The sequence below is a fragment of the Syzygium oleosum genome, unplaced genomic scaffold (assembly GCF_021117445.2).
Source record: "Syzygium oleosum isolate NSW1041296 unplaced genomic scaffold, Sole_v2.1 Sole_v2.10, whole genome shotgun sequence".
Classification (NCBI taxonomy): Eukaryota; Viridiplantae; Streptophyta; class Magnoliopsida; order Myrtales; family Myrtaceae; genus Syzygium; species Syzygium oleosum.
In genome coordinates, this window is record NW_026607494.1 from 5,593,699 (window position 1) to 5,620,597 (window position 26,899).

Here is a 26,899-nt window from a genome sequence, read left to right on the forward strand (position 1 = left end):
CAAATAATATGTATGGATATGCTACAACTTGTGAAATTTCATCCAAAAATTTAGAGCTATCTCCCCCGAGCTTTTGATTTCGTTCCACCAAATGCCGTTGTTCCTACATAATTTATCTTGAATTAATAAATGTCTGCCTTTACTTGCTAAATAGTGTGAACTCTTGAATTGAATCCTTTAAGTGAAATACAACCCGCGTGCAATGAAAGCACAAGTGTGATTGTTTTGTGGGAAAACACCACCAAAAATCCCAAAATATTACCACTTGTGATGAATTTATCCTGAACTTTTTTTGTGATACGAAAAATCCCAAACTATATCACTTATGACATATTTACCCCACAATACATTTGTCTAAGGGCATTTTCATCTTTTTCTTTTTTTTGTTTTTTTTTCTTCTCTCTTCCCTTTGCCCTCGCCGGCTTCCCTCGCCGACCACGGCGGAGGGAAGAGAGAAGAAAAAAAAAGGACAAAAATGCCCTTGGACAAATGTATTGTGGGGTAAATGTGTCACAAGTAGCATAGTTTGAGGTTTTTCGTGTCATTAAAAAAAGTTCAAGGTAAATTTATCACAAATGGCATAATTTGAGGTTTTTTGTGGTATTTTCCCTTGTTTTGTGTGTCACAGTAAAATCTATTTGATTAAAGCTACCGAAGTTTAAAAATGATTCATTTGTTACGAAATTCTTCTTCTTCTTAAACAAGATTGAGACCTACCTCACCCATTAATGGAACGTTAAGGTACTGGCGAAACAGCAATTGAAAACCAACGATACACCCAAGCCCAAACTAGTCATTTGAAAACTACAACCAAGTTTTTTGAGACCGACGATAAACCTGAGACCTTTAACTAACAAACTAAGTCTTGGATCACTTTACCGACTACCTGATTAGGAAAACCAACATGTTGGTAACTTACCATCACTTAACGGACTAAACAAGTTGCCAGTCAAAATTTGATCGCGTGTGAAAAGCTACCAACATTATCATTGATTTACCAACATGAAACGATGTTTTCTATCCATGGAACAAAAAGCAATCTGCCTGTACACATTGTTGCCCGACTATGTTTTATGCATCTGCGGGAAGAAAGCACGCAGACCTTGTATGTTTCCTACTTGTCGGAATTTCCACAAGAATAATGTTGACAACATAAGTGCCAACTTCAAATTACAAAACCGCGTGATGGTAAATAACTGAACACTAACAATTACCCCAAGCAAATTTAGCAGCCTCAATCCACTCGAATGTGGTAGTTGCTTTGGTCATATTACCACCAAATTAGAGACGGGCAGGCTCGGCAAGTGCCATTTTACTCGAGATGTCAACATACCCAAGCCTTTTGACTAGTCCTTCGGATTGTAAGGTGTATCTTGGCGCATTTAGCGTCTAAGCCAACCCCAATTTCAATACGTACGAAACAAGATATCTGTAACAGCTCTTCAAGAAATTATTCCCACGGGCCAAAAGTAAATATCTGAATGAAGGAGGATTCCAGTAAAAAGCAGAAAAGTTTCTCCCTCAAATTCAAGCTGTCCAGAGAAAGTTAAAGGTGAGGGTAACTGATAGAACTATTCGTCATATAAGTGCATAAGGACACAGATCAAATTTTACAGAACGGTCCCGAAATGAGGATACAAGTTGCTGTGAAAAAGGGATGACATTTCAGCATCCCGAGAAACTCAAATGGTCCAAGGAAAGAGGAGAAAGGTAAGAATCTCAATGAAGCAGTAAACCTGTAACCGGATTGTTATGCACATGAGGACACTGGGTGTTTCTGGCTATCTGCACTGGCAAAGCCGAAGGTCGTGTAAGCAAAGCTCAGAGAAAGCAAATGTCATGGAGTTAAGCTTAAAAACAAAATGTAAAAAGAACGACACTGTCTGCAAATTAACGAAAACAGAAGGCTTTTGGAATATTACCAGTATAATCGGTATAAAACGAACAATGAAGTCAGGGTTGATAACCACTGCAGCAGAATCTACAGGTCACCTATAATACTATTTCGTCTTCAAGGTAACGGTAGTCAAATGTGAAGTCCTTCTTGATCCTCTGGCACCTGAAAATCAAATTGAAGAAGGCATGCAAACAATTAGTAAAAGTTCTATCTTGCATTTTTCCAAACTATTTATGGCTTGGAAATCAACATAACTTATTCATCAAGACTGTAGAAAACAGTCACACAAACATGCACTGAACATGCGTAGCTCAGGCAGACTGACCAGCCGAGCATTTTCAGGCACATGCCTTGCGACACACAGGCATGCACGCACTCCCTAAGGGCACAAAATTTTGAAATAGTAACAAAATTTCTGACAAAAGGGAAGAGGTAAAGATTTTATTATCAGTATGTTGCTTACAGACTTTATCCCAAAAAGCATGCAGAGGCAAATGCAAAAAGCAGACGTGGTATAATAAAAGAGACACTTTCACGAGTGAAGAACTTCGATCAGACTCTACTTAATATACAGGTGTAAGCAATGGGAATCTATTTTCTTACAATATTAAAGCCAAGTGGACTATGATGTAGGCAACTAAGAGGATATCCGATTCATCTATTGCATGTGAATAGTATATATGTCTATCTTAACCACATTGCTATCACAGATATAGATCTACAAAATTTTCTCACTGGCTCAAAATAATTGGTTTGAAATTCACTTCGATAAGGATATAACTATCTGCCCATTGCATGGGACCTCTCTAATCTTTTCCTTTTTGTCGATATCAATGGGTATGCGGGGTTCTTTAAGCACCCAAGTAATCTACACCGGGTGTGACAAGTCTCCCCTCCCATACATACTGCCTAATTACAAGAGACACATAGGTCTGTTCTCCTGGGCGTGGCCCCAAAAAAATGCACAAGCGTGGTGATTTAAACCCAAGCCATGAGTGAGGAGAATGAACACACTTGCCACTTGAGTAATCCCTTGGGGTTAGGAACCTTTTAATCAACATCCTCTTATCACATTCAAAAGATGAATGGCTGAGACAAGGGTTTTCTATAGTCCTGATAATATGCATGTTATTTACCAAGTAAAGGCTACCAGATAGAGCACGTATGTGACTTGCAAGTCTATTAAACTTACCATCCAGCCTGCGTCTCGTCTTCTGAAGCATGAAAGTCAAAATAAATGTAACTTCCCTGTTCATATTGAGCTGTGGCTACTGTTGGCTCCTCATGCCGCTGAAACCATGTGTTGTGTTTCTTGTGATATCTCCAAGATTGCTTCTTCAACTCCTTTGCAGCCATAGATTGTTGAAAAGTATTCTGCAGAACACCATTCCAGTAAGTTACGATTGAGTGAATCGGAGAAAGTATTACCTAATGGAAGAGGACTCAAGAAAGCACTCGTTCAAGGGCAGGCACATGCAAGGTGTCAAAAAATATGTCATCTATATAAGGAGATACCTGTTGATAGTAAAATGCAAAGAAAAGGGTATCCACAGAACAAGGGTCCCTGCCTAATCGTTCCCAAAAAGCTTTTGTCTTCACGATGGGTGCTTGTACTTGAGGAAAGCTAGGAGGTGTGTCAACAGGGCGCCTCTGTAGTAGACAAACATACAGATCATTCTATGAGCATATACTAGAATTACTGTAAGTTTAATAAACAAAACGAAATATGAAATTGTATAACACAGGTATATAACTCCTTGCCCTGTCTGAGTCCTTGGGTTGAGGAAGCTTATGAAACGCAGCCTCAAGCATCGCCTGATTGTATATCTGATCATGATAGCCTCCATGACTGAAACTTGATGAACTAAAATTATCACCAACAGCACCAAGGTCAGAGATACTTCTTCGCCCAATAAATCCAAGGTTTCGAGAAGGTTGAGTGGGCCGATAAAGTTGCCCAGGGGATAGGTCAGAATCTCTAGGAACCTCAGCAGGCTCCAGAAAAGAGCCCACTAATCCAGCCTGTGGCATAAAACAGACACAATAGCCTATGTTCACGCCATGTTTAGCACTGAAACTTACACAAGCATGTATGCATATACATTAGATGCACATGGATGTGGTGCAGTTGTGTTTAGGTGATACTGATGAAACATTCACGAAATGCACCAGAAGCAAGCACATGTATGAAGATCAAGAAACGTCAGAAACACTTAATCAAGAGAACTGGATCACAAGATGCACAGCATCAGACCAATCTTACTACAGTTAACAATCCATTAGATTCTTTACGTATGAAACCAGCCAATATAGAACCAAGAGGCGAGCAAAAGCCAGGTAAGAATTTTTCTCAGAAAGATTTAACATTGCCCTCATCACTCAGATGGTTCCCTCTACGGCTCAGGAATTCATGGTTGGCTTAGTAATGTTTGCTTGGTTACAGTTCAAGCCCACTTGTCATGAACCCCTGCCTGCCCAATGCTGAGTCACAAGTCTGCGCTCAAATAGACAGATCAGAGTCCCCACGTAACTTACCAGGTTATTTCACTATTCATTCAGTTTGAAAATTATAAGTTTATGTCGTCTCGGGGAGCACACAAGTTCAAGCATAGTCAACTGGATCATGATTCTGACTTCAGTAAGCAATAAAATAAAGCGAACAACCAACAAATATAAAAGATTAGATGCCATTAAAAGTAAAACCAAATTCTCTGATATAATTCCTGCATCCTATGAATCTAAGGTCCTAAGTATTGATTCTATTACACAAATATGCCAGGTATATGTATGATCTGATCGGATCCATCTATAGCTAAATAACCAACGCTAAATAAAGTCAGACTTTTGTTATTAGGTTCATAGCACTTAAGCATATATTGTACTGTGTCATCCAAAAACAGAATACATTATAAGGCACTGCATCATCAATGTTAGCTAGTTCACCTCTTACAGCCCAAATGCCAAATTGAAATGTCCAAGGGTCCATGGCTGTTTAAAATTAGCACATTTAAGTATTTTCCCTCACAAGAATATTATGAACAAGCGATTCTCAGTAGCATCTTTTGAAGCATCACATTGTCAAAACTATACTATAGTTGCGTAAGGTCCACCAGAAACATGTTTTTCTGTGAAAGAAAAAGAATTGTCCTTTTATAAAACTCGTGGAGCTAGAAGCGTTTAAACCTCAACAGTCATGCAATAGCTTGATACGGCACAAGCAATCCACATGGGCATTGGGAAGAAAACAAGAAAACAGGGACGCAAGCCATCACAAGCAAGGCCATACATTGGTGGCCATTAGATAATCTGCCAGACAACATGACTTTGTTGCGTAGATAAACCAGACGCAAAACCAGTGGTCCAGCATGATGAAATAAATGTTTGGATTAATGTCACTAAGCACAACACTGAACCACATGGCTCAAATTAGATTGAGTATGACTTCAGATGAGAAGTATTATTCTCTAAATATTTGACACCAAAGCTTCACATGACATTACATGATGAAGAAAAAGAAAATGGCATCCATTGATTTTAAAAGAAATATACTAAAAGGCATTCTAGTTCTAGGAAGAAGAGAAACAGAAGATTGAAAAGTAAAGCTGCTTCATCAATGTTTAAATGTATAAACGTACATCTGATGCTTGGGGGAATATCAGATCATTCTCATTCATTGTATTCTTGCCTGCTCCAGACCTAACAGCAGAATCAGCACCTGAAAATTCAGGAAGATTCTGCTCTCCCAGCTGCTCCAGAATTTTCCCATTGCCAACTTCTGCATGATGCATGCCTGGTATCAACTAACTGTGGTCTTCAAAACAGGCTGACAAAAATATTTTCGAAGTAAAACCACAACGACAACTGATCTTAAAATAACTCCAATTGGAGTTTAACCTTGCTTAAGCATTCTGGAAGAACAAAGTTGAAAAAATAAATAAAGTGGCCTCACACCCAATCAGTTACCTGATATTTTTCATCAACATAAGAAATTAAAAAGATCAAATACAAACATTTGATTTCGTCGCAAAACAAAGAAAAAAATGATGGGAAAACATGATTTTAGAAACTCATATTTAAATGTTTCAAAGTTTTGAAGTATTTGACATTAAATAAAAGTAAAAAAGAAGTCCCAGTGCACAAGGCTCTCCACACAAACAAAAAAGAAGGCTGAAAACATGAGTCACTCCAAACACACAAAATTACAAAAGACAGTGGATGGTTGGAGTATTTAATAGATATAGATTGAGATTGCACTGTGAAAAAGAGTGGGAAGGTCTTTGTATGCACAATCAATTATCTAGAAAAAATAAAACATAGAATGTAGCAATAGTTTAAAGCTGTAGTACAGAAATGGGTTTACCATTTGACTATCGATGGGGTTTAAGAGGTACATTACCTTTTGAAAAGGATGAACAAAACTTGAGAGTTTGATATAAGATGCCAGGCATATTATCAGCGTTTGGATCAGAAAGTGTAACTTGGGAATCTTGAATTCATCGAGGCAAAAATATTATATGAAGTTAATTTGTCAATCAATAGGTATACCCTTAAGTAGCTTTGCAAGATTCGCAAATGAAGTGACAGGACTTCATTTAAAAGTCAAGTTATGGGAAAAAAAGAAAATAATCTGAAGAAATGGGCAATGAATGAAAGACTTCTATGACTAACTATAATAAAATATAAGTATGGGAAACAATAAAACAGTCCGTTCCATCTACCATTACGTCCTTTCATGGAAGAAGTATTCAAGATTGTGTTAGGCTGCCTCCATGCAGTCCTACCATTTGGGAATATTCAAATTGAGTTTTAAATTGAATAATAAAGCACCATGCCTCCCTGCACAACCACACAGACCAGCAAGAGTATACAGGTAGCAACTATGAATGTTCATGACCCAATGGCTACAAAGCAGGCCCTTCCTCCCAGTACTAAAAGCCCGAAAAGACAAAAGAAGATCAAATTTCAGAAATTGGAGCCATTAACTGCCTCCAATGATTCAGAACCTCCAATATAAAATAGTAATCTATATTATTGCAAATAAGATCTATGTACCGGAATCTCTTGGACCTGAAAGTGCAAAAGGTTGCTGACTGAACTGTTGATGGATGGAACCCAGTTGTTGTTGCAGAGCCAAGCCAGATACAGTGTTAAGACCTGGCATTTGTAAACCAAGCCCCATACTGACTTGAGGAGAGATGGATGAGCTTTGAGAATTGAACTGCACAGTTGTAGAAAGGATATGGAAAAAATAATTGAGCTTCAGAACAAAGCCTAAAATGACCACAAAGAAAAAGACATATGCCACTTGTACCACAGAAAGAAAAAAAAGCTACATGTATGGGGCAATTACTAAAAAATACAACGCAAAGATTACGGCATATGAAATGCTTGTAAACTGTTAAGTAAAAACCGTCTCATAATAACACTATGAATACACTGATCCTACTTCAAGCCAGGAATCGAATATACTATTGTATCTTCAATAGGTATTAAGAGTGTGGAATAGATAGCAAGTGTGAGATGGACTTATTGGGGCTAAAACTAAATTCTAGTGTTGGCTCAATAGATAGTAAAAAAATGACAAGACTCATGACTAAGAACAAGGTATCTAATCATACGACTTCAGCAGGTGATAAATAACACCTCAAAGCGATATAAATGTGGGAAAGTTGTAATACACATAAGAGTGCTATCGCGTGTTGGTTGCTTTAGCAAAGTTCAAACAATCCATAACATTTAACGAGACAAGGGTGTTTTGAGAAATAGGAAGAAGGTTAAAAACACTAATAAGCCTCTCTTTTCTATAGGGTGGATTTCCCCCCATGTTACAGGTGATCTTGATTTGATAGACAATAAACATTCAAGATACATATGGCAACCATCATTCATACAGCACAATAGCATGAAATGACAGGTTGAAGTATAACAATTTCAACCCTAGTACATAGTGCGAAGCACATTCTTATGCTCAATATGCCCATGGGGCACGTAAAATACTTAATCCCAGTGTATTCCCGGTAATCAAAAGGCAGTACTTGTGACTGCTCGTATGGGTTGATCATTTTTATCAGTACGGTTGAAAATACACAAATTATCCAACACAAATTACTGTCAAATGCACACAGTGGGCATGTCCACCGAGTACTAGAGAGAGATTCAGAATCTATCGCAGAACAACTAATTTCCATTGATAACTGAAGATCGTGTCCTAATATACTCATTATTGAGGAAACGGTATTTGATAGATGAAATCCATACAGAGATCATTAACATATAAAAGAAAGAATAGAGAAAATTAATCGAGAAGGAAGAACCTGCTGCAAGGGTGGGCCTTGCTGTTGTGCAGAAAACTGCTTCTGATTTCCTCCAGTCAAGGGAGGCATGCCCAAAAAGATGCTGTGACCTTGTTGCTGCATTTGCTGGAAACGTTGTAAAAATCTCTCCCTTTGATCAGGGGCTATTTCAGTTCTCCCGCGGGCAGGCCCCTGGCAGAGTGTAGTACAGCAAGCCATATGAGCATTTATATTAAACAAGCATCAAAGGTATGCCAGCCGTCACAGTGGTAGCCTCTCTATATACAAAATGCTCAGTTGCCAACCCAATGAGGACTGCCTAACCATCTTTGTCTAATTATGACTCTTTCCCTTTAAAAACTCTGCCATTACGCTCTCCTTACAGAAAAAAGTAGAGAGGATTAAGGACAAAAAATTCTTTCCATTTTTCTTTAACTTCTGGGAAGACTTTTGCATACCAAAGTTCTGCATGGAGAGAACAAGTCATAACCGGTCCACTTTCCGGATCTCTGGTCAATGGAAAATAGAGTAACAAGTTCCACCAATTGTGCTGATATAGTGCTGTTGACTACTATACAACCCTTCTCAAATCATTTATAGCTAATAACCCCCCATATCGTCTCAAGCAATCTTCGGCACAAAAAAAGCAACCTCAGGGGATGCCTTTGTTTGCGAAAAAATTCTCCAAGGGTGTCTTTGGTAACCACTACTAATGATTTTGAACTATTTATTCTGAAGAGAAATAATTACTATACTATGGTGAAGCAGATGCAGTAAAATACATATATTTCACCACCTCCAAGAAAAGAAAGAGGGACAGATTCCGAACCTAAACAAACATATGCAAGCCATGGCATTATAAACATAAAACAGGTGTAAATACACCTCAAATGTGGTAGATAAAGACAACAAAATATAAATGAAAGCAGAGTCCGAGATGAATTCTTGCATTACTCTCAAACAAAGATCAATTACATGCCAATAGCCATGGCACTCAAAAGTGGCTATACGGATATCTACACATGGTAAGACAGATAATCAGACATCAAAAGTAAGATTTAAATTCTTGCACAACCCCAGAGCAAAGTCTTTCACACACATGCATAATGATATGAACCTAAGGATTCAGTTAACCCAATAAACTATAAAAAAAAAAAGAAGAAGGCCGGCATGCACATGATAGATTTCTGCTGTACGATCAAATTAGAGAAACCAAATAGGAATTACGGTTGCAAATTTGGAACATGAGTCGGCAAAGCACAATTAAGAATTAAAAAATGACATAATGCGCAATCAAGCTTTGAAAAAGGTACACAATAGCATACCGATTGATTCTGGTTAAAAGAACTTCCAGGCCTCCACTCCATGCCAGTAACTACAGGAGGTGAAAAAATCCTGCCAACCAAGGATGCACCCTCAGCACCGCTACCCGAATCAACAAATCCAGTAACTTCATTGGCCTTCAGCCCCTGAGGTAAGATGATTCTATTGTCCAATGGGGACACTAGAGACTGCATTGTTCCACTACTTCCAAGTCTTTCCTCAGCTTCTAAAATATTCCTCTTTGCTATGTCTGAAGTAGAAGGGGGCACAACATTGGTTCCACTACCAGAAAGCATGTCGGCTGATGCTAGTCTAGATGACGATTGACTGGATAGAGCACCCCCAGCCATTCCACTCAAAATCCCAGCCTCATTAAGAGAGGGAGACAGTTGGTGACCCGGGAAGTTCACATTTTCTTCCTCTTTGCCTGAAGTAGAAAAATTTAAAGTAGATGAATCGGCAGAACCTGCATTTTCCAGGACACCACAAACTTGAGTAGGACCGGGCAGAATTGTTGAAGTAGTTGATGCACCAGATGGGCTACGAGAAAGAATGTTTGATGAAACAGAATCAGCATGAATTCCCATAGGTGTTGAAACGGCATAAGTTATGGTACTAGTTTTGGTTGGCCGAATTCCAGCGGTAACATCTGAATTGGCATCTTTAGAGATTGTGTCTTCAACTTTCTCTTGGACCAAGGAACCTTCTTGTTGATGAGCAGTTGTAGTAGTAGCCTGAAGATGAAATAATCAGCAGGCAACATTAAAATAAAGTTGAAGCACAGCAATTTTGAAGGAAACAAGCAAAACTTCAGCAGCATAATCATGGCCTTATCATATAATCCACATTTCTGTAATCAAGTTGTAAATAGAAAATAAAGATTTACTGCCAGGTGAGGTGGTGCTGCCATTGGAGAATTCTTCAAGCTCAGAACTGGTGTCCCCTGTCAAACAATAGAATGCCTTCCGTCACATATTTTCAAGATATTAGAGTATCTCATATCCTAATCCCCGGACTCCAACAATTATGTGGAGCAAAGAAAAGGGTCTTCCAGTTTCTAAACAAAAAATAACACTTGACATACATGAAGACCTATCCACATACACCATGTTATGAGTTTTTCTGAAATGGATTTAACCATTTCACATCAATGGCTGCCTGCATCATTCATAGTGCAGCACCTCAAAACAGAAAAAAGAAAAATATCACTCTGAAGCTTGAAAAATATTAATAGCATGGCTACTACACCTTCAAGAGACCAGGAGGACCAAGGGTAACCAGCTCTTCAAGAGCTTCCACCTTCTCCAATGGTAATGAGTTGTAAAACTCGTCTACATCCCCAAATTCATCAAAGTCATCCTGCAGAGATAGTTGTCCAGTGTGAACAACAAAACAAATATATATCAACTTAAGTCAAGGACTTATTTGTCAGAACTATATTAGAAGTAAATAAACAGATAAAGATGCCCCACCTGCAGAACATCTTAAGCGTGGACTAAAATTACTGTATCAGGTAAAGTTGTCGGAGGTATATGCAGTTGTCTTATATAGAAAATGACTTGGCTCTAATGTCTCCAAACTAGGTTGTTATATGAGAAAAGCATAAATCTTTATTGAGGAAAAAAAATGGCCAGGTAGGTGCTGTGGTACATCCAAGTAGGAAAATAAATTGCTACTTCATTCATACGCTTTCCCAACTACTATTTGCAAAAATATTTACTTGACTATATGACATAAGTTGGCAGCCACAAATCAGATGGAATTGCCATCAGATTGGACTGTGCATAAACAGTTCAGTATATAATGCAAGCACTGCGGACCTTATAACAGTAGGTGCTCCAGGGCTACTTGCTTATTAACAATTGTCCCATTAACTGGGTTTCACAGCACTCGTTATACAAAAGTGACATAAAAATACAACTTGTGCCCACAGACTGAAAATTTCTGTATTACATTCACAATTTTATCCAATAAGGGCGCCAAAGAAAAAGATCAAGTATTATCAGAATTTCTAATCCATTACAAACAGATGCATCAACTAAATGAGGAAAATGGTGTCTTCTTAAGAATATGGAAGAGCACAACAAATTTTCTTTGGTTCAATACGAATTGGAAAGGTATTGTTGTTTAAAGAAAATCAAAGTTGAGTACACCATGCTGCAAAATTTAATTAATCGAAATATTATTGCTTCTCGAAATGAACTCGCCAAAACATCATAACATCCCTGATTCAGTCGAATGAAATGAGTTGCAATCTATCTGAATACTATTCAATGGAAAAAACCATGCATAAGCCCATATTGTCTGCAAGCATTACCTGCATTCCTTTAAACATGCAACAGCATGACTGTGTTTAAGCATAGTTTTCCTTTGTGTACACCAACAATCCTATCTCCAGTTCATGCAATATTGTTCTTTAAAAGAAAACAAAGTGAAAGAACAGGGCAGCAAAATGTTTTTATTAACATGTCCAATGTTACAAGGTGGTACTGCATGCATCTCACATTTGTACGCATATGTTGTAGGATCAATGCTGTCATATTAGCAGCCAAGTCCATGCAATAATTAACAACAGAAGAAACTGAAAATTAACCTGATTTCGTTCCACATAGTCGTCCAAAAAGTCTTTGACATCATTAACTTGCTCAGGACTCAATTCATCATTATCCAGCAGCCTCAAAATCAATTCCAACTTCATAATATGAGCCTTATGGCGAGAAATGGATGTCTCTAAATGTGTCTGTAAAAGAGCAATATTAACCAAGTGAATCCACACTCAGCTAAATTACTAACAAAATACTGGATTTTCCCTTATAGTTCCTACCAGTCTAGGAGGCCTTGTCTTTCCTTTCTTTACAGAAAGCCCCTCAATCTCGGCTTCAAAAATATCAATCTGGGTTTCCAACTCGCCAACCTGTCCAAGGAGAGAGTTAAAAGTTCTTTTTGAAAGTACTGCATATAGATCTTAGAGGGCAAGTAGCATTTTCATGTGACTTAGTTTTCTCTGGTGCTGAAGCAGTATGGAAAAAAAATGAAGTAACAAAAGATTAATCCCTTACCACATTGTTTATCCAATCCCTTGTCTCTGACTTAGCTTTCTCCTTTGGATCCTATTGCAATAAGATGAATAGGCAAGCAAACACACAAATATTAATGGGGCTCAATTAAGCAAATAAATGTCCATTCTCGCTAAAATAGAGTAACGGCAGGCCAAGAGAAGTAAAATCAATGCTTCATTTAGGAAGGAGGGGAGGGGCAGAAAAATGGGAGGTGGGTGTAGAAAATGGGAAAATCTTAAGATTTCAATGAGGAGAGACTGGGGAAGATTTTGAATTTTCTCGCCCCTTTCCTACCCTCCATGTTCCACAAACAAAGCATAAGAGACTTGAACATCAGACATGTCCTTCAAGCATCCTTATCTTTATAGCAACCAAAGGGGGAACTGCCATGAAGTTTAACAAAAAATGATAAAGAAGCAGACACTGAGTAGAGGAATTTCCAGATGGAATTCAAAGAAAGGATAACAGATTTCCTAAGGAGTTTCTTCAAATTTAGTTTGACAGCAATTTCCCTGTATTTCTAGAGACCCCTTCTTTTCAACCCGAATTAATTTTTTTCATAAGAGTACAAATTGTGGTAATAACAGACATTCATCAAAACTTAAAATAGCCTATGCCTTTGAGATTTCTCAAGTTCTTTTCTTTTCAGAAAGAGAGTTGCATCAAGTAGACAAAAGGTGCATTAATTCTTTGAACACTAGTGAAAAACAGAAAACAAACGCCCAGAGTCACGATGCTCATCTACAAAAATTAAAAAGGGCATATTCAAAATTTTGTATATATAGCCAAATTAACGTAATGTCCCACCAGGAGAGGACTAGTTCTTTAAACACCATGCAAAAGGGCAATGCAAGTGTGCAATTCTTACGGTTCTAGGTTGTTGACCAAGGCCTTCTTTAGAGAATGCTTTCGTCTTTGTTTCCTTCTCGCAGATCTTAAATCTCTCCATTTCACGCTCGATAAGTTTTCGGGCATCCACCAGAGACTGCTCATAAGAGGCACTAACCTAGATCAACAAAAGAAAGTATGTTATAGTCAACTAACTTAATAACTGACTTTGGCTAAAAGAACCAATGTTATGGCAAAAAGACCATCTCAAGCAGCACCCGATATTGGTTAACCTCAAAAGGAAATCATAATTTAGTCTCACCAGAAAGGTCAAAAATAGAAAACCATAATTTAGTTAGTATATTCGCTACCTTAAAGAAACACTGTGCAAAGGAAAAAGTATACTGTAGATGATACATGCACCGAATTATCGGCCAAAAGGAACGATAATGCAGCAAGATGGACAATACAGAGAACATTAGTGATGGACTTGTAGTTCCGAAACGAACATCGTCAACTTCAAAGCACAGCACCAATACATGCACTCAGAAATATAGGCACTGTAGACCGTCTTAAAGGAAAGAAACTCCAATAGCATCATATTTATGATTTCAGTTACTACGGTATCACTTGATTTAGCACACCCAATGCAGAACTAAAAATATACTGGATTATTTATCGAGCAAGGGACATTGTATTAAAGAAGCATGTAATTTCTTTTATCCAAACATCAGGATTCTCGTAGTCATTGAATATAATCATTTGATCTTTCAATTGGATCCATGCAGACATCTTTACACCAAAATGGGCTATGGGAAGCAGGAAATTTTCCAGGTTTTCAACTATTATCTTCTAACTCTATTTAGAAGAAACTGAAGGGCGTAATTCATTTGCATTGTCGTGACTATATTTCCTCCCTATTATGAACAAGCTACCAAATAAAATGACAACTATGCTAAACTTCTTCTTTTGCTTTGTGGGGTTGGGGGGGATATTTCAAAAAAAGAAATAGATAAAATAATTGGACATTATTAAAATTACTGCCTTCATACTATATAAATGCTAAGGAACAGAACGGAAATTTTCAGTGTACTTTTGGCTTCAAAACCTATGAGAAAACTGAAAACGTTTACAAGAAAATCGAGAAGGAATAAATTCCTAATTAATGTTGTCTGTAGTAACCAGTGATGCGTGCTCTCCACTGTCCAGCCAATTTCCAGTCTTCAACCAACAAATACGACATCCTATATGAGTAACTAATCATGAAACATAAACCTATATATATTTTACGTAAATGCTTGTTCGAAAACCACTACACTTTAATTCTCTTAATCTACTCAATAAGCATGTCAGTATACAAAATTAATGCTCCTTGTGCCCGAAAGCTTTGGTAAAACACCTCCAGCTCTATATCTACTTTATCTAGAAAAGTCGAAGCAAAAGGAACGCTAAAGAAATATTTACCTAGTTGGTAAAGTTATTTAGCAGAGGATGCCTATAGTTAATGATATTGTGCAATCCATACTCATTGCCTACTTAAATCTTAGGGAAAATGGAAGCAATTAAAGACTAATAAGTAAAACACAACCTTACTCTGGCTTATCATGAACATCTCAGAAAAATGACATGTTAGCTCCTAGTTTCTCCATCCAGACAAAACTCTAGATCATACTTTCCACAACTCGCAATCCCTCATGTGTAGTAATTTTAGTTACTTGCGTTTACAAACCTTAAGTCCAGTCAAAATAGACGTTGTAGCAACTTTTATTTGGCATGGAATCTAACAAAGCTCTAATTAACTTATCTTTGCATATCATGAAAACTTAAGTCATTAAGTGGAGAAATACTACACATATGCGAATCCGATATGCTAGCAATGTGGGGTACTTTAACTCCCTTCATGTGCAAACCAGAATGACATCGTCTAACGAGCATGAAGTTGGAGATTAGTGAACAAGATCAACAAGAATCCACATGCAACAAATAAAGTGGGACTCTCCTGGTCCATTGGAGTGGTTGGACCAACTGGAGCTCCTACCATCCCCAGAAGTTGATGATATTTCCAATCATTTTTTTGGCAATTCAAAGAAAATCAAGAGAAATTGAAACTTGACCTGAGTCCAATGTTAGTACATTCAAGCCCAAAAGCTTAAACTATCAAGTGGAGGGGTACTACCTGTATACAAGGCAATTTTAAACCTCAAATGCAAGCGATGTGAGACACTTTGATAGCTCGGTACATTGTGGGGAAGTCTTAACTTATGAAAGATTCCTACGTGGTTGCCATTGACACCAATAATCAGATATCTGGTGGAATTCGACAATTAATCCAACTCATAGGACATTGTCCATGTTATAAAGACAAAAGTCGGGCAGCGGGAACAGACACAACTTCCAAAAGGTGGCCATTGTAAAAAATCATGTTATGTGGCCATTATAAGAAATTATCACACAATTGGCACGTTGACATTTATTCGAATAATATTTGAAAGACTCATTAAACCACAAAATAGTCTCTTGATACTTCTGAAGACACATTTTTAAGTTTGTCCATATGAAAAAAGAAAAATAATCATTATTGTCATATGTTGGATGTATTCAATATCGGTATTTTCTCTTCTCCGGCTATATCAAAGAAAGACCTTATCCCATAAGAATCAAAGAGAGAAATGTCAACGACAATGAACAAATTGAAAATACAAAAAGGAAAAGGAATGTCAGAATTGACAGCAATTAAAAACACCTGAAATAGTCTACAAAGGCCTAGTCACAATATTCGTGATTGGATGGAAAGAATGGATTTCATCTTTTCAATTATTTTGATAAGCCCTTTCCCTAAATAAATAAATTACAAATTTAAAGAGCTCGGTCAACAACTCCTGTTCAAATATAAGGACGTCCAAAAGCTTTGCCTCTTTGCTTTAGCTCATTAATGGGACTCATTTTTATCTTTGAAACATTGCTTTTTGAGCATAAAAAGACCCACAACCAAACACGGTTTCGTGCAAATCTCATATAGAAGAATAAGCATACATAAGTAGAAATCATGTGTGCACCCAACCAAACTGAATAGTGAAGTCGTAACTCATTGCTCAATCTTCAACTGAAACATTGAAGCCGCCAGCACAAGCAAATTAACTGCATTGTCCATAACCACACCCCTCAAAAGGATTAAAAAAGAGAGAGAGAAAGAAAAAGAAAGGACGAATTCAGTTTGTCATTATCAAGACCAAAGCCTTTCCAAGAAGAAATAGAAAATCAACTATGAACCTAGATTTGTTACCATTGTACATCCAAGGGGAACCTAGTTCACATTGTTTTATTACCTAATAATTTAAGATTACTTCTAGTCGGACCTCTGACATGACAGAAAAGATTCACTGTAATGTTTATCAAATACCCCCTTGTAAGAGCGAGGAACCAGAATTGCACTTCGAATTAATTTGTGCCTTGTTGAGATCTGATGAAGCGGATATTAGTTAAATTTGATAATAAACACAGATATTAGGAATTGAAAATTGAAGAACCACTCATTGCTATCCCATAATCTGGGTTGAGGAATAGACGTTTGGCCGATGCCGTATACAGACCATTTCTGAAAATATAAGGAACAATGGAAAATCTATTTTTTGCAGGCAGCTATAAAAATGCAATTTTCAATACAACAGCAGATCTTAGATGGCTAAGAGCAAGCGACTCGACGTGCGTGCACACGAGAGGGAGATGAAAAATTATGGAGTCAATATTACTGAATGAAGATTTCACAATGAAATCTTGGAAGGAAGAAGTAGCCGTTAAATTTCCAGCATGATTTTATTACCATAGCTGAGAAACTTATTCTCCAAGAAAGGCTTCCTGTTATCTACATTGAATGCTGCATTACTACAGAATTTGATTGAACTTAGACTATTTTGAGAACTACCAAAACTTGTGAAACACAATAGCTATCATAACACCAATCCTTTTCCCGTGACGGAGGGAAATGCCAAAACTAACACACAAAATAAAATGGTTACTTAGAAAGAACATTAAACTTCGAAAACAGAAGCTGCCTACAGAATACTTACGACCTTTGTGGAATGAGTTAGCCACCGGCCACGGAATGACAAAAAAGTCAGGTCAATAACTATTGTAGATGCTCTTATGGACATATGGCCCACACTATGCTTCATACACAAACACCAAAGACTACTAGTTGCCAAACCTTACCACAGAAGCAATATATTTACCCCAAATGAACTCCAAGCAGCTTCAACTAAAATATGATTCTGCATCAATATTCACCACGGCGTGGTGCTCTGCCCTAAGATCATCACACGCCGCTTCAATTAACATCAATCTGAATCTAGGAGGACAAATTAATATAAAAAACTGATTCCCAGGATAGCAGATGTTGTGTGTCATACATCAATATGCAAATCCATTCCAGGGAATTAAATGCTTAACCCTGTTTGAAAAGATTCTGAGACTAAATCAAACAGAGTACAGTGTTGTGCCAGCGAAAGTCTCTGGACCACCTACAACTTATGAAATCAAGCGTGATCAAACGCACGAAAAAAAGAATTACACAATGAATAATCATAGGCTAAAAAAATTCAGCCAGCGCGAACGCGCGACATTTCATAAACCGAAATGGACAAAGCCACTCTGCATGCAAATTATTATTACAGCAACCGAAAGCGAACAACAAAAACTAAACGAGGGTGACGATAATGTCTCGATCGAAACAGAAATGGTGGCGGGATGATCACCGATCGCGAGCGCGCCGCAAAGAAAAACGACGACAATCGAGGACGAACGCATGCTCAAGAGTAAGGAGAGAGAGAGAGAGAGAGAGAGAGAGAGAGAGAGAGAGAGAGAGAGAGAGAGAGAGAGAGAGAGACCTTCTTATCCTTGATCTCGCTCGACTGCGTCCACGTCTTAATCTGGTCGCGGTACCTCTGCAGCTTCTTAATCTCCTTCTTCAAGTCCGCCTCCAGCTTCTCCTTCTGGTTCGCATTGTCCGTGTCGTAAACCTGAAGGCGCAAGGCAAACGAGAAAACACGAAACGAAAAAATCAACCGACGATCAACCGAACGCGAAAGCAAGGCCCGCGCACGCTCCGATCGCGGAAAGGAAGGAGAGAGAGAGAGAGAGCCGGAGGCGAGGAATTCTCGCCGCGCGAGCGGTCGTTGCGCCGACCTTGTTCCATATGCCGTCGAAGACCTCGACGCCTTCCTGGACCTTCTTCAGCACGCGGTCGATCTCCGCCTGGAGCTTCCGGCTCGCTCCCATTGCGAATTCCGGGCCAGGCCCCGAGCCAGCCGGCGGCGGCGGCGGCGGCGGTCGCGTACCGGTCCGGCGGCGACGGCTACGGCGAAGAGGAGGACGCGCAGAGCGCGAGAGCGAGAGCGAGAGAGAGAGAGAGAGAGAGAGGTAGAGAGGGAGAGCTTGGGAATTTGAAGTGAGGGGAGTGTTTTTGCTCGAATGGAATGCTCGTAACGCCAAATAATGAGAGAAAGAGAGAGGGAGAGAGGATTTTGTTGTTCGCTTCGGGAAGCGAGAGCGAGGGAAGGAGGGAGGGTGGCGGACGACGTCGCTGCGGGGCCCGCTGCATGGCATTAAGCCCCCCGGGGGGGCCCTGCTCGGATTTCGCTTTTTCGGGCTTTTTGTCTTTTTTTTGGGGGGGGTAGAGGCGACCCGGCGAGAAAGGGAAGAGAAATCTCTCCCTTAGCCGAAACATTAAAAGAATTACCACCTCGGTTCGATATGGTCATTGGACTGCGACTCGGTGTACAATGTAAATTCATGAAATTTTCATTCGTCCGATGCGGTCTTTAAACTTTAGGCTAACATACAATACTATTTCTAAACTTTTAATTTATTCGATACGGTCCATGAACTTTTGGTATCCATTTAAATCAGTCCTTATATTGTATGAAAATGTTTAATATCGTTCATGTACTTAAATTGATGGAAAGATAATATTAATTGTTTTCATATAGTATGGAGATTAGGGGACCACACTGCACAATAAGCGAAAGTTCAAGAATCATTTATGTCGTTATCCTTAATACTACCGAGGCAAAAGGGTGTATTGTTATTATTGGAGCGATTTTCGTTTTCAAATTTTTATTTCCACGTATAGGTTTAGTGAATTTATTTTTAATATAAATCACCTCGATCTTTTTCTTTTTATAAAAATTATACCAACACATTCGAGATATTTTCGTAACTCTTTGAAGCTAAAATATTTTTTTTGGGATTTTCGGTATCATGTCGATAAGTAACTTTTTTGAATTTAAAAAGCCAACCAAACAAGCTCTCGGTTCGGTATTTATCACTTGAAATATAATTGAATTTAAGGCTCCATTTGTTTTGCGGAAAATAAATGGTTTTGAAAACGTTTTCATAAAAACGATCGCTTATTTCCCTTAAAATAATTAGTCAATGAAAAATGATGTCATAACTGACAACAATTTATATCTAATCATTTTCGCCGAAGATGGAAATTTTTTCGTTTATTCATTTTTATAAAATAATACAAGGAGTCATTTTTAATAAAATATTTTATAGATTATTCATTTTTCGTAAAATAAATGGAGCTTAATATAATTTATAAATTGCGCCGTCCTTAACTTTTCGTGAGAGGATCTGCTTATTGATTTAAATTAAAATAGAAAAAGAAAATAATATCCTTGTTTGTCGTGTGTTTCATTGAGTTAGTACAATGCGTTTGTCCCATGACAAATTGTGCTGGATATCAAGCTCATGATTATTTCAACCAAATCTGCTAATTCGATTAATTTAGGTCTTCTTAGGTAAGTTGATTAAATTTTGAAAATTGAAGTATTCAACATGGATTACGATTATAGCAATTTGGTAGCATTAGCTATTTTGGTTTGAAAAATAAGGTAGTTCAGCATAACATTCGGTAATTTCTTATGGAAGATAAGGTATAGTTAATTTCTTGAATATAAATGTGAGATTTCGTGGGATCGTTGTTTACTGTTTTAAAAAACTTAAGCTGTTAGATGAATGCGTGATTTAATATTTAATTATTCCAACACTCCCCCTTATGCTAAATATTAAATATTAAATCAAGGTCAAGCCTTGGACCCTCGCGCCCGAGCCCAAGTCCATCGAGGCTGGACTCATAACCTAGACCACAGTGCCCATGCCAAAACCTAAGCCTAGGTGTTGAGGTCTAAGGCCTAGCCTAGATGGACCCAGGTGCGAATGTCAGGACTCGAGCTTGGCCTCGACGGAATCGAGCGCATGAGCCTGGATCCTAGTCTCAGCATGGACAGACCTGGGTGCGGGTGCCGGGGTCCCAAGCCTAGCCTTGACGGATTCGTTTGTGAGCATTGGGGTCCCCCAGTCTTGATAGACTCGAGCCCGACCTCGAGCGTTGAGCTCTCAGACTTGGCCCCGATAAACTCAAGCCCAACCATGATGGACCAGGGGGACCTAGGCCTGGTCTTGAAGGACTCGGGCACTCGCCCAAAGACTCGGTCCCAAGTGCCAGAAGTTTCGGGCTTGGCCTCGATGGACCCGGGTGCGATAGCCAAGGATTTAGGCACAAGCATTGATGTCCTGGGCTCGGCCTCGATGGACTTGGGCGTTGGGGTCCCAAGCACCAGCACTGGGGTTCTTGGCCCGGCTTCTTTAGACCCAGGCTTGGCCTTGATGGACTCCGTTGGTCTCGGCCCCAGCCTTGATGGACTCTGGTTTAGGCACTGGGGTCCCAAGCACAAGCACCAGGGTCCTAGGCCCAATCTCTTTAGACCCGGACTTGAGTCTGCTGCCAAGGGCCCATGAAATGAGTGTTGGGGTTTCTGTGCCCAAACGCAGCGTTTTTGATCCAAGCATTGTTATTTAGTCATATTTTGAAAAATGATTTTTGATTTTTTAAAGAGGAAATCATTTTCCTGAATTTAAGTAGAGGTTTTTATGTTGACTTATTTTCCTAAGCGATCCAACTGTCAAAAAATAGGAAAATGTTATTCGCAAAACAAACGGAGTCCTCAAGACGATAGCTTATATCATTTGAAATAATTGGTCAATGAAAAAACATTTTCATTATTGACAACAATTCATGTCTAAACATTTTTGTGGGTAGTGAAGATACATTTCATTCATTCATTTTTTGAAAGCGATAATATTTAGGAAAATATTTTCTAAATCATTTATTTTCCGCAAGGTCAAGAGAAAATAACGGAACTGAGAATATTAACTATGTAATCAACGATTGAAGAAAATGACCCCGAAATTTACGAAAATGAGTGGATTTTGAGGTTATAAAGGAACGGGTATAAAAGGTTTGACGGTTACTCTAGACCGTGGATTTGTTTACTGGTCCTTCAATTTCGTAACTCCATCGGGACCAAAAGTTATGGTCATTGCAATAATTCTCGCTTCTTGCCCCTAGGAGAGTTCTGTATATCTGAAGGCTTCAATTTGAATGAGCGTGAAGAAGGAGAAGCAGAAAATACACCAAGCAACGCCGGCAGAGCCTAATTCTAGTACCCGGGAGAGAAGGAAACTATCACCTCTCGATCCACATATCCTCGCTCTATCTGTGAAAATAAAGACGCGAATAATCATGTGAAAACCCTGGTAAGCATACCAGTACCGACGGTGTCGGATATATCCTATATAGTTCACAAGCTGTGAACTGTGAAGAAGAGCTCTCCAAATGATGATCAAGCTAATCACCATATCCATTGATTGATGAATAGTTTCTATGGCTAGAGAAGAAGTTTTAGTTCTGAAATTCAAATCTTGAAGTAAACATTTTCTCAGTGGTAATTGATGCGCGTGTCAGAACGAAAGGTCTTCTAAAAGCCTAGAACAGAGGAACTTGATCTTAATTGATCGTGGGAATGAGATATCCCATGTTGCTGAGCTTTTACAAAATGGAATGATCATTTTATATATGTTGTCTGCTGTTAAGTTTCGTTAGAAGTTTGAGAAAGGGTTTGCTGTCCCTTTTCTTTCCCTATCTGATGAGACTAAGCACTTGCGATCTACAGATCAATGGTTGAGTATGCATCAACCATTTCTATTCAGATTAAACAAGCATGAATTGTGCACCAAGTATATAACTTGGCATTCTTGAAAAATTATCTACGACAATATAGTTTTGCATGCTTTAGAAGCCCCTCATTGCTTATCTACTTATAAATAGTGTACACATTTGGGTGATGCAAATTATTTCCTGACTGAACGGCCAGTGGCTGGCCATCTTCCCAGCCACCGATCCTTCACTGCAGGGGAAGGTGAGCTTGGGAAGCGTTTGTCCGTTGAATCGATCTGGTTTAGCCCGAGAGACCCTTCTCAGCTCCAGCTGAATCCATTCAAATCGAACTGTTTGCAGCTCGAGGCGACGTCATTTTCTTCGTGGGCATTCAGGTCAAGTTTCGCGTCGAAGTAATGCATTCGATTCCCACAGGATCTCTGATCGCTATCCAGCTTCACCGAATCCGCTCTGGAGTGCAGTCTTTCAAGGAAATCCACGCTCCCTCCGCCTTCTTTGGCTTTGTTTTTCACCTCGGAACAGCCCTGTCCTCCTTCAAGGCCTATGCTCATGGACAAGTGGCTTTGTCCTAGTCCTCCAGGGAAAGATCTCCTCTCCATTTCCTTCACTCCATATGAAAGAAACATCCTGTCTTCTTTCACATCCCCACCCCACTTGAATTCAATTTTCTCTGTTCTGGGCTCGTCTGCGATTTCTTTTGGGTCCAAGAGCATGCTACCACCGCTATATGGTCTCAGCCCAATGCCGTTGTTGTGAATCTCTTGGTCTTTATGTGATCCTTCGCAGGAGGTGAGGCAGCTGTCAACGGAACAATCGGTAGGCGGGTTCATCTGCATTTGCTGTGCACATAAGCCCTGAAGTTCCTTCAAGTCCGGGAATGCGGAGTTCAGGCTTTGCGTAGATACTTTGGACACCAGCTCGGAAAGCTGAAGCTTGGCGGCTTCGAGGCTCGCTGAGCCCAAGTTTTGTCTCCCTAGAGTCTCTTGAGCTTTCTCGAGCACTGACTGGAGATACTTTCCTTGAGCCTCTATCCGGAGCTGCAAGTGTCTCTGTACCTGAGCGAGTTTGGACAGGTTTCTCAGGATGTTTTTCTACCAATACAGACAGTAGAATGACAAACAAAGAAGGGAGATCACGAACTTTATCCTAACAATAACATCTACATGCAAAGAGTTGCGAGAAAATCTGAATTTAGATGGAAACAGAAGTGACTGTCCTTACAAAATCTTGATAGAAGTGATCGGACTGTGACCTTTGATAATAATTTTTGCCACGAGTTGGTCTATCCATGTTAAGTCGTTACATATTCAAATATCAATCCAAATCTGCACTCTATCAACCATTTTTTGGTTTTTGGCTTTCTAGGTTCTACTATTTCTGCTTCTAATGGCAATAATACACCAGCATGATCATTTTTATCTTTGTGGCTTAAACTTCCTTTGGTTCTTCGTCACTACTAATGCTCATAATGAATGATATGTGAAATAAAAGCTTGAAATCTTCTTTACCTCCAGCTGTTCATGGAGTCTCCTCTGCACTTCAATTTGCATCTGGAGCGCCTCACTGAAATGCAAGTTTCTGTGTCGGAAAAGGTTTACTCAGGAAATATGTCTAGTATAAGTAGATAGGTGACAGCTTCAAGTTGGTTACGAAAATCGTTGCCACTCGGAGAATGTTTGTGTTCTTACTTGTTTGTTTGCGGTACGATGTTTAAATTGTGGACGTGAGATCCGTTTGTCTCTGGTACTCTGTCTCCTCCAACAGCGACAGTACCTGTGCCAGGCGATTAGTTCCAGTTAGATTATCTCTATGAGAATCCCCCACAAATCTCTAGGTTTCTTGTCATGTATAGAATCTGCAGAGAATAGAATAATCTCCACATACCGATTTTGTTGTTTCCGCTGTTTGCTTGTCCATGCAGATTCTTACTGAGCCTGTATTTCTGCACCGGAAAAAAGCTGAGGTTACTTTACGAAGTTACAACATACATAAGACCTAAGAAGCGAAAGGTCGTGTCTTGTTTTAAAACGTCATGCTATAACGTCCTTAGAATCATTTGCAGAACATATAAGAACCTGAAATTTTCCGCATATCCTGACTTTCTCATTCTCAACAATCTTGGAAAAGATATAGATTTCAACAATAAGAAGAGTGACTTCGTCCATTATTTGACGAGCAATAAAGTAACATGCCATGAGTTTGAAATGGCTTAACCAAGGAGTAGGAAATGGAAGTCAAATCACTGAAAGCACTAGAATGAAAGCTCAGCGAAGATGAACAATTTACCTGGAGATGACTCTTCAAGTGGTATAGGGTGAGGCCTGGAATTCCCATAAGCTTCATGACTGTTTTGGGAGTGGCCTCTGCAATATGAAAGGATAATACTTGCATCAGCGGATGTTCACAGCATTTTTTGCCGCATAAATTTCAGAATGAACTCGGCATCATAACGTTTCTTTACTCACTATCTGCTCCGCCAAGCTGGGTGACTGCTTCGACGAATCTCTCGTGAAGATCAGGTGTCCATTTTAGTCTAGGCTTCGCATCAGTCGACAGGACGAGTCCCGAATCTCCAGGACCATTACCACCTTGTAGAAACAAATGCCTGTCTGAAGGGATTGACATTCTTGAAGAAGGATTGATGTTCTTTCCCAGATGCTGGTTATGATGGTACATGTTTTCTTTTCTGTAGCGCAATGACACCCTGGCTCAAGTCAAGCTCGATGCACGAGCTCAGGCAACAAGATTGCCCAATTAAAAATGAGCTCTAGGATTTACCTGAATCGCGTTTCACTCTTCTTGTGATCCAATGTTTATGCTCTGAACCAAACTCGCTTCTTCTTTCTTCCACACCACGCAACGTCTAGTCCTGAATTGGAGTAAATTCAGACACAACTTCCTAAGAACTCTCACTTATACTGTTGATCCTTAGCCTTCTGATCTTGCTCAATGAAAGGTTTGGCCTGCGAAGGACCTTTATAAAGGAAGGTTAGCGAGACAGGACAGAATCTTCGACAGAGCCATGGGGAGGGCTGGACCCAATTCAATATTCATAGCGACATCAAAAGGAGATATTGTCCTTCCTACATTGTTAAGCGCCGGGCCCTACACGCCTTCTTTAGTTTCCATTCTCAGACAGTGCCCACCAGTTTGAATTCCTCTTCAATACACCTTTCCATAGCCCCTTGAGCCTCGCAACGAGCACCAGAATTGATCCCTCTGTCTAATTTTTTTTTCGTAGGCAATTCATATATCTCCACCTGGCAAAGGTAGGAACCTGATTCCCGGATTTTTATAGGGGAATTTCTGACTTGGATTAGGAGAATCCACTAACTCTGTGTGCCTTGAAAGCTCCAAAGACCTTGTTTCGCCTTCTCACCTTTAGGGAAGATTCTGAAGAACTCACAAACATTTTTATCCTCTTGTTGGGGTTACGCGATCACAAGTAAATAAGTTAAATCTGATTGTGATGGGATTTTTTTTCGTTTCTTCATATTAATTTAGACCCTAAGAAAATGCTTTTATTGGCTGTATTTGCAGAATGTTAGAAGATTCTGTTGACTGGAGCATTGGAAATGGATACATTACAGAAGGGAGATCAAAAATTCGGTAATGAGATGCTCTTCCTTGGAGTGTTGGAAGCAAGGCATGGAATAAGGAATACATTCCCACTTTGTCTTCTTCAGAAGTTTGGTACTTATTCAGCCCGCATAGCGCATAATATTAGAAGGATGCTGGTCCAAAATCTTTTTCATACTTCAATTGGCGTAAAATAGCCGGCCCCGCACTGGCGAATTGGAGAATCCTAAAATCCTGGGACCCATTGGAGAGGGGGGAAAAAAGGAATTGTACTTGCTTCCATACTTGCAGTTGATGAAAGACAGGACAATCTCTGGCGTAGAGAGTCCCATGACCTTGCCCTTGACTCCTGCCGTTTGGCTTTTTGGATTCTCCTGCATTGCGTGAATCTCTACACTTTTCGCTTGCTGTTTTTCCCTTTTGTTGATGTTTATATGCTGTTTCACAGGGACTTGTATCGCAGCGCAGGGGTGCTCATTGCCACCGAATATAAAGTTACTCATTCATAAAACCTTTTGCATTGTCTGTGCATACAAACAGTGTGGAAAGACATAAATGTCTGCTTAAATTCTAAAAATCACGTATATAAGGTTTCCGCTGAGAAATATTGTCTGCGCAGTGTTCCATTGTCAAACAGTCACATTTGCATTATTTGTAAGCATCTGATACTTCCTCAAATTGAATAACTGGTGGGTTTTTAGATGATATCTACTTGGAGCATGTCTTGAGGAAAAACTTTGCATTGAAATCCTTCAAAGGACACCGGCGAACTCGCAGAGTGGAACATTGCTCAACAATAGACAATAAATCATGCTTTACAATCGCATCGCTGGAACAATACCGTCCCCGTTAGTTCCAGAAGGTCTCTTCCTGGAAAATCATTGAATTCTGATAATGCAAA

The 26,899-nt window shown here is 39.3% G+C and overlaps 2 protein-coding genes across 5 annotated transcripts; both read right to left on the bottom strand.

Annotated features, from left to right (window-relative positions):
* Positions 1 to 1,500: 1,500 nt before the first annotated feature.
* Positions 1,501 to 18,685, bottom strand: LOC115683302 (uncharacterized). 3 transcript variants are annotated; one of them, XM_056315480.1, is made up of 17 exons: positions 18,582 to 18,685; positions 18,284 to 18,415; positions 13,441 to 13,578; positions 12,573 to 12,623; positions 12,338 to 12,427; positions 12,107 to 12,253; positions 10,762 to 10,872; positions 10,400 to 10,456; positions 9,516 to 10,247; positions 8,212 to 8,382; positions 6,965 to 7,115; positions 5,533 to 5,672; positions 3,659 to 3,919; positions 3,413 to 3,547; positions 3,090 to 3,271; positions 1,923 to 2,059; positions 1,501 to 1,790 (listed from the first exon to the last, which is right to left on the bottom strand). In XM_056315480.1, exons 1-16 carry the CDS (start codon positions 18,672 to 18,674, stop codon positions 1,993 to 1,995), a joined length of 2,658 nt encoding a protein of 885 aa, XP_056171455.1. In that variant the 5' UTR covers positions 18,675 to 18,685; the 3' UTR covers positions 1,501 to 1,790; positions 1,923 to 1,992. The 3 variants fall into 3 exon arrangements, with proteins under 3 accessions (XP_056171455.1, XP_056171454.1, XP_056171453.1); XM_056315479.1 differs by having other exon boundaries at positions 1,501 to 1,785; positions 6,950 to 7,115; XM_056315478.1 differs by having other exon boundaries at positions 6,950 to 7,115.
* Positions 18,686 to 22,467: 3,782 nt separating this feature from the next.
* LOC115683398 (myb-related protein 2-like) lies at positions 22,468 to 25,379 on the bottom strand. Of its 2 annotated transcripts, none has more exons than XM_030607942.2 (7): positions 25,198 to 25,379; positions 24,885 to 25,105; positions 24,706 to 24,782; positions 24,304 to 24,361; positions 24,108 to 24,192; positions 23,928 to 23,982; positions 22,468 to 23,474 (listed from the first exon to the last, which is right to left on the bottom strand). In XM_030607942.2, exons 2-7 carry the CDS (start codon positions 25,093 to 25,095, stop codon positions 22,719 to 22,721), a joined length of 1,242 nt encoding a protein of 413 aa, XP_030463802.1. In that variant the 5' UTR covers positions 25,096 to 25,105; positions 25,198 to 25,379; the 3' UTR covers positions 22,468 to 22,718. The 2 variants fall into 2 exon arrangements, with proteins under 2 accessions (XP_030463802.1, XP_030463800.1); XM_030607940.2 differs by having other exon boundaries at positions 23,928 to 23,997.
* Positions 25,380 to 26,899: the final 1,520 nt, after the last annotated feature.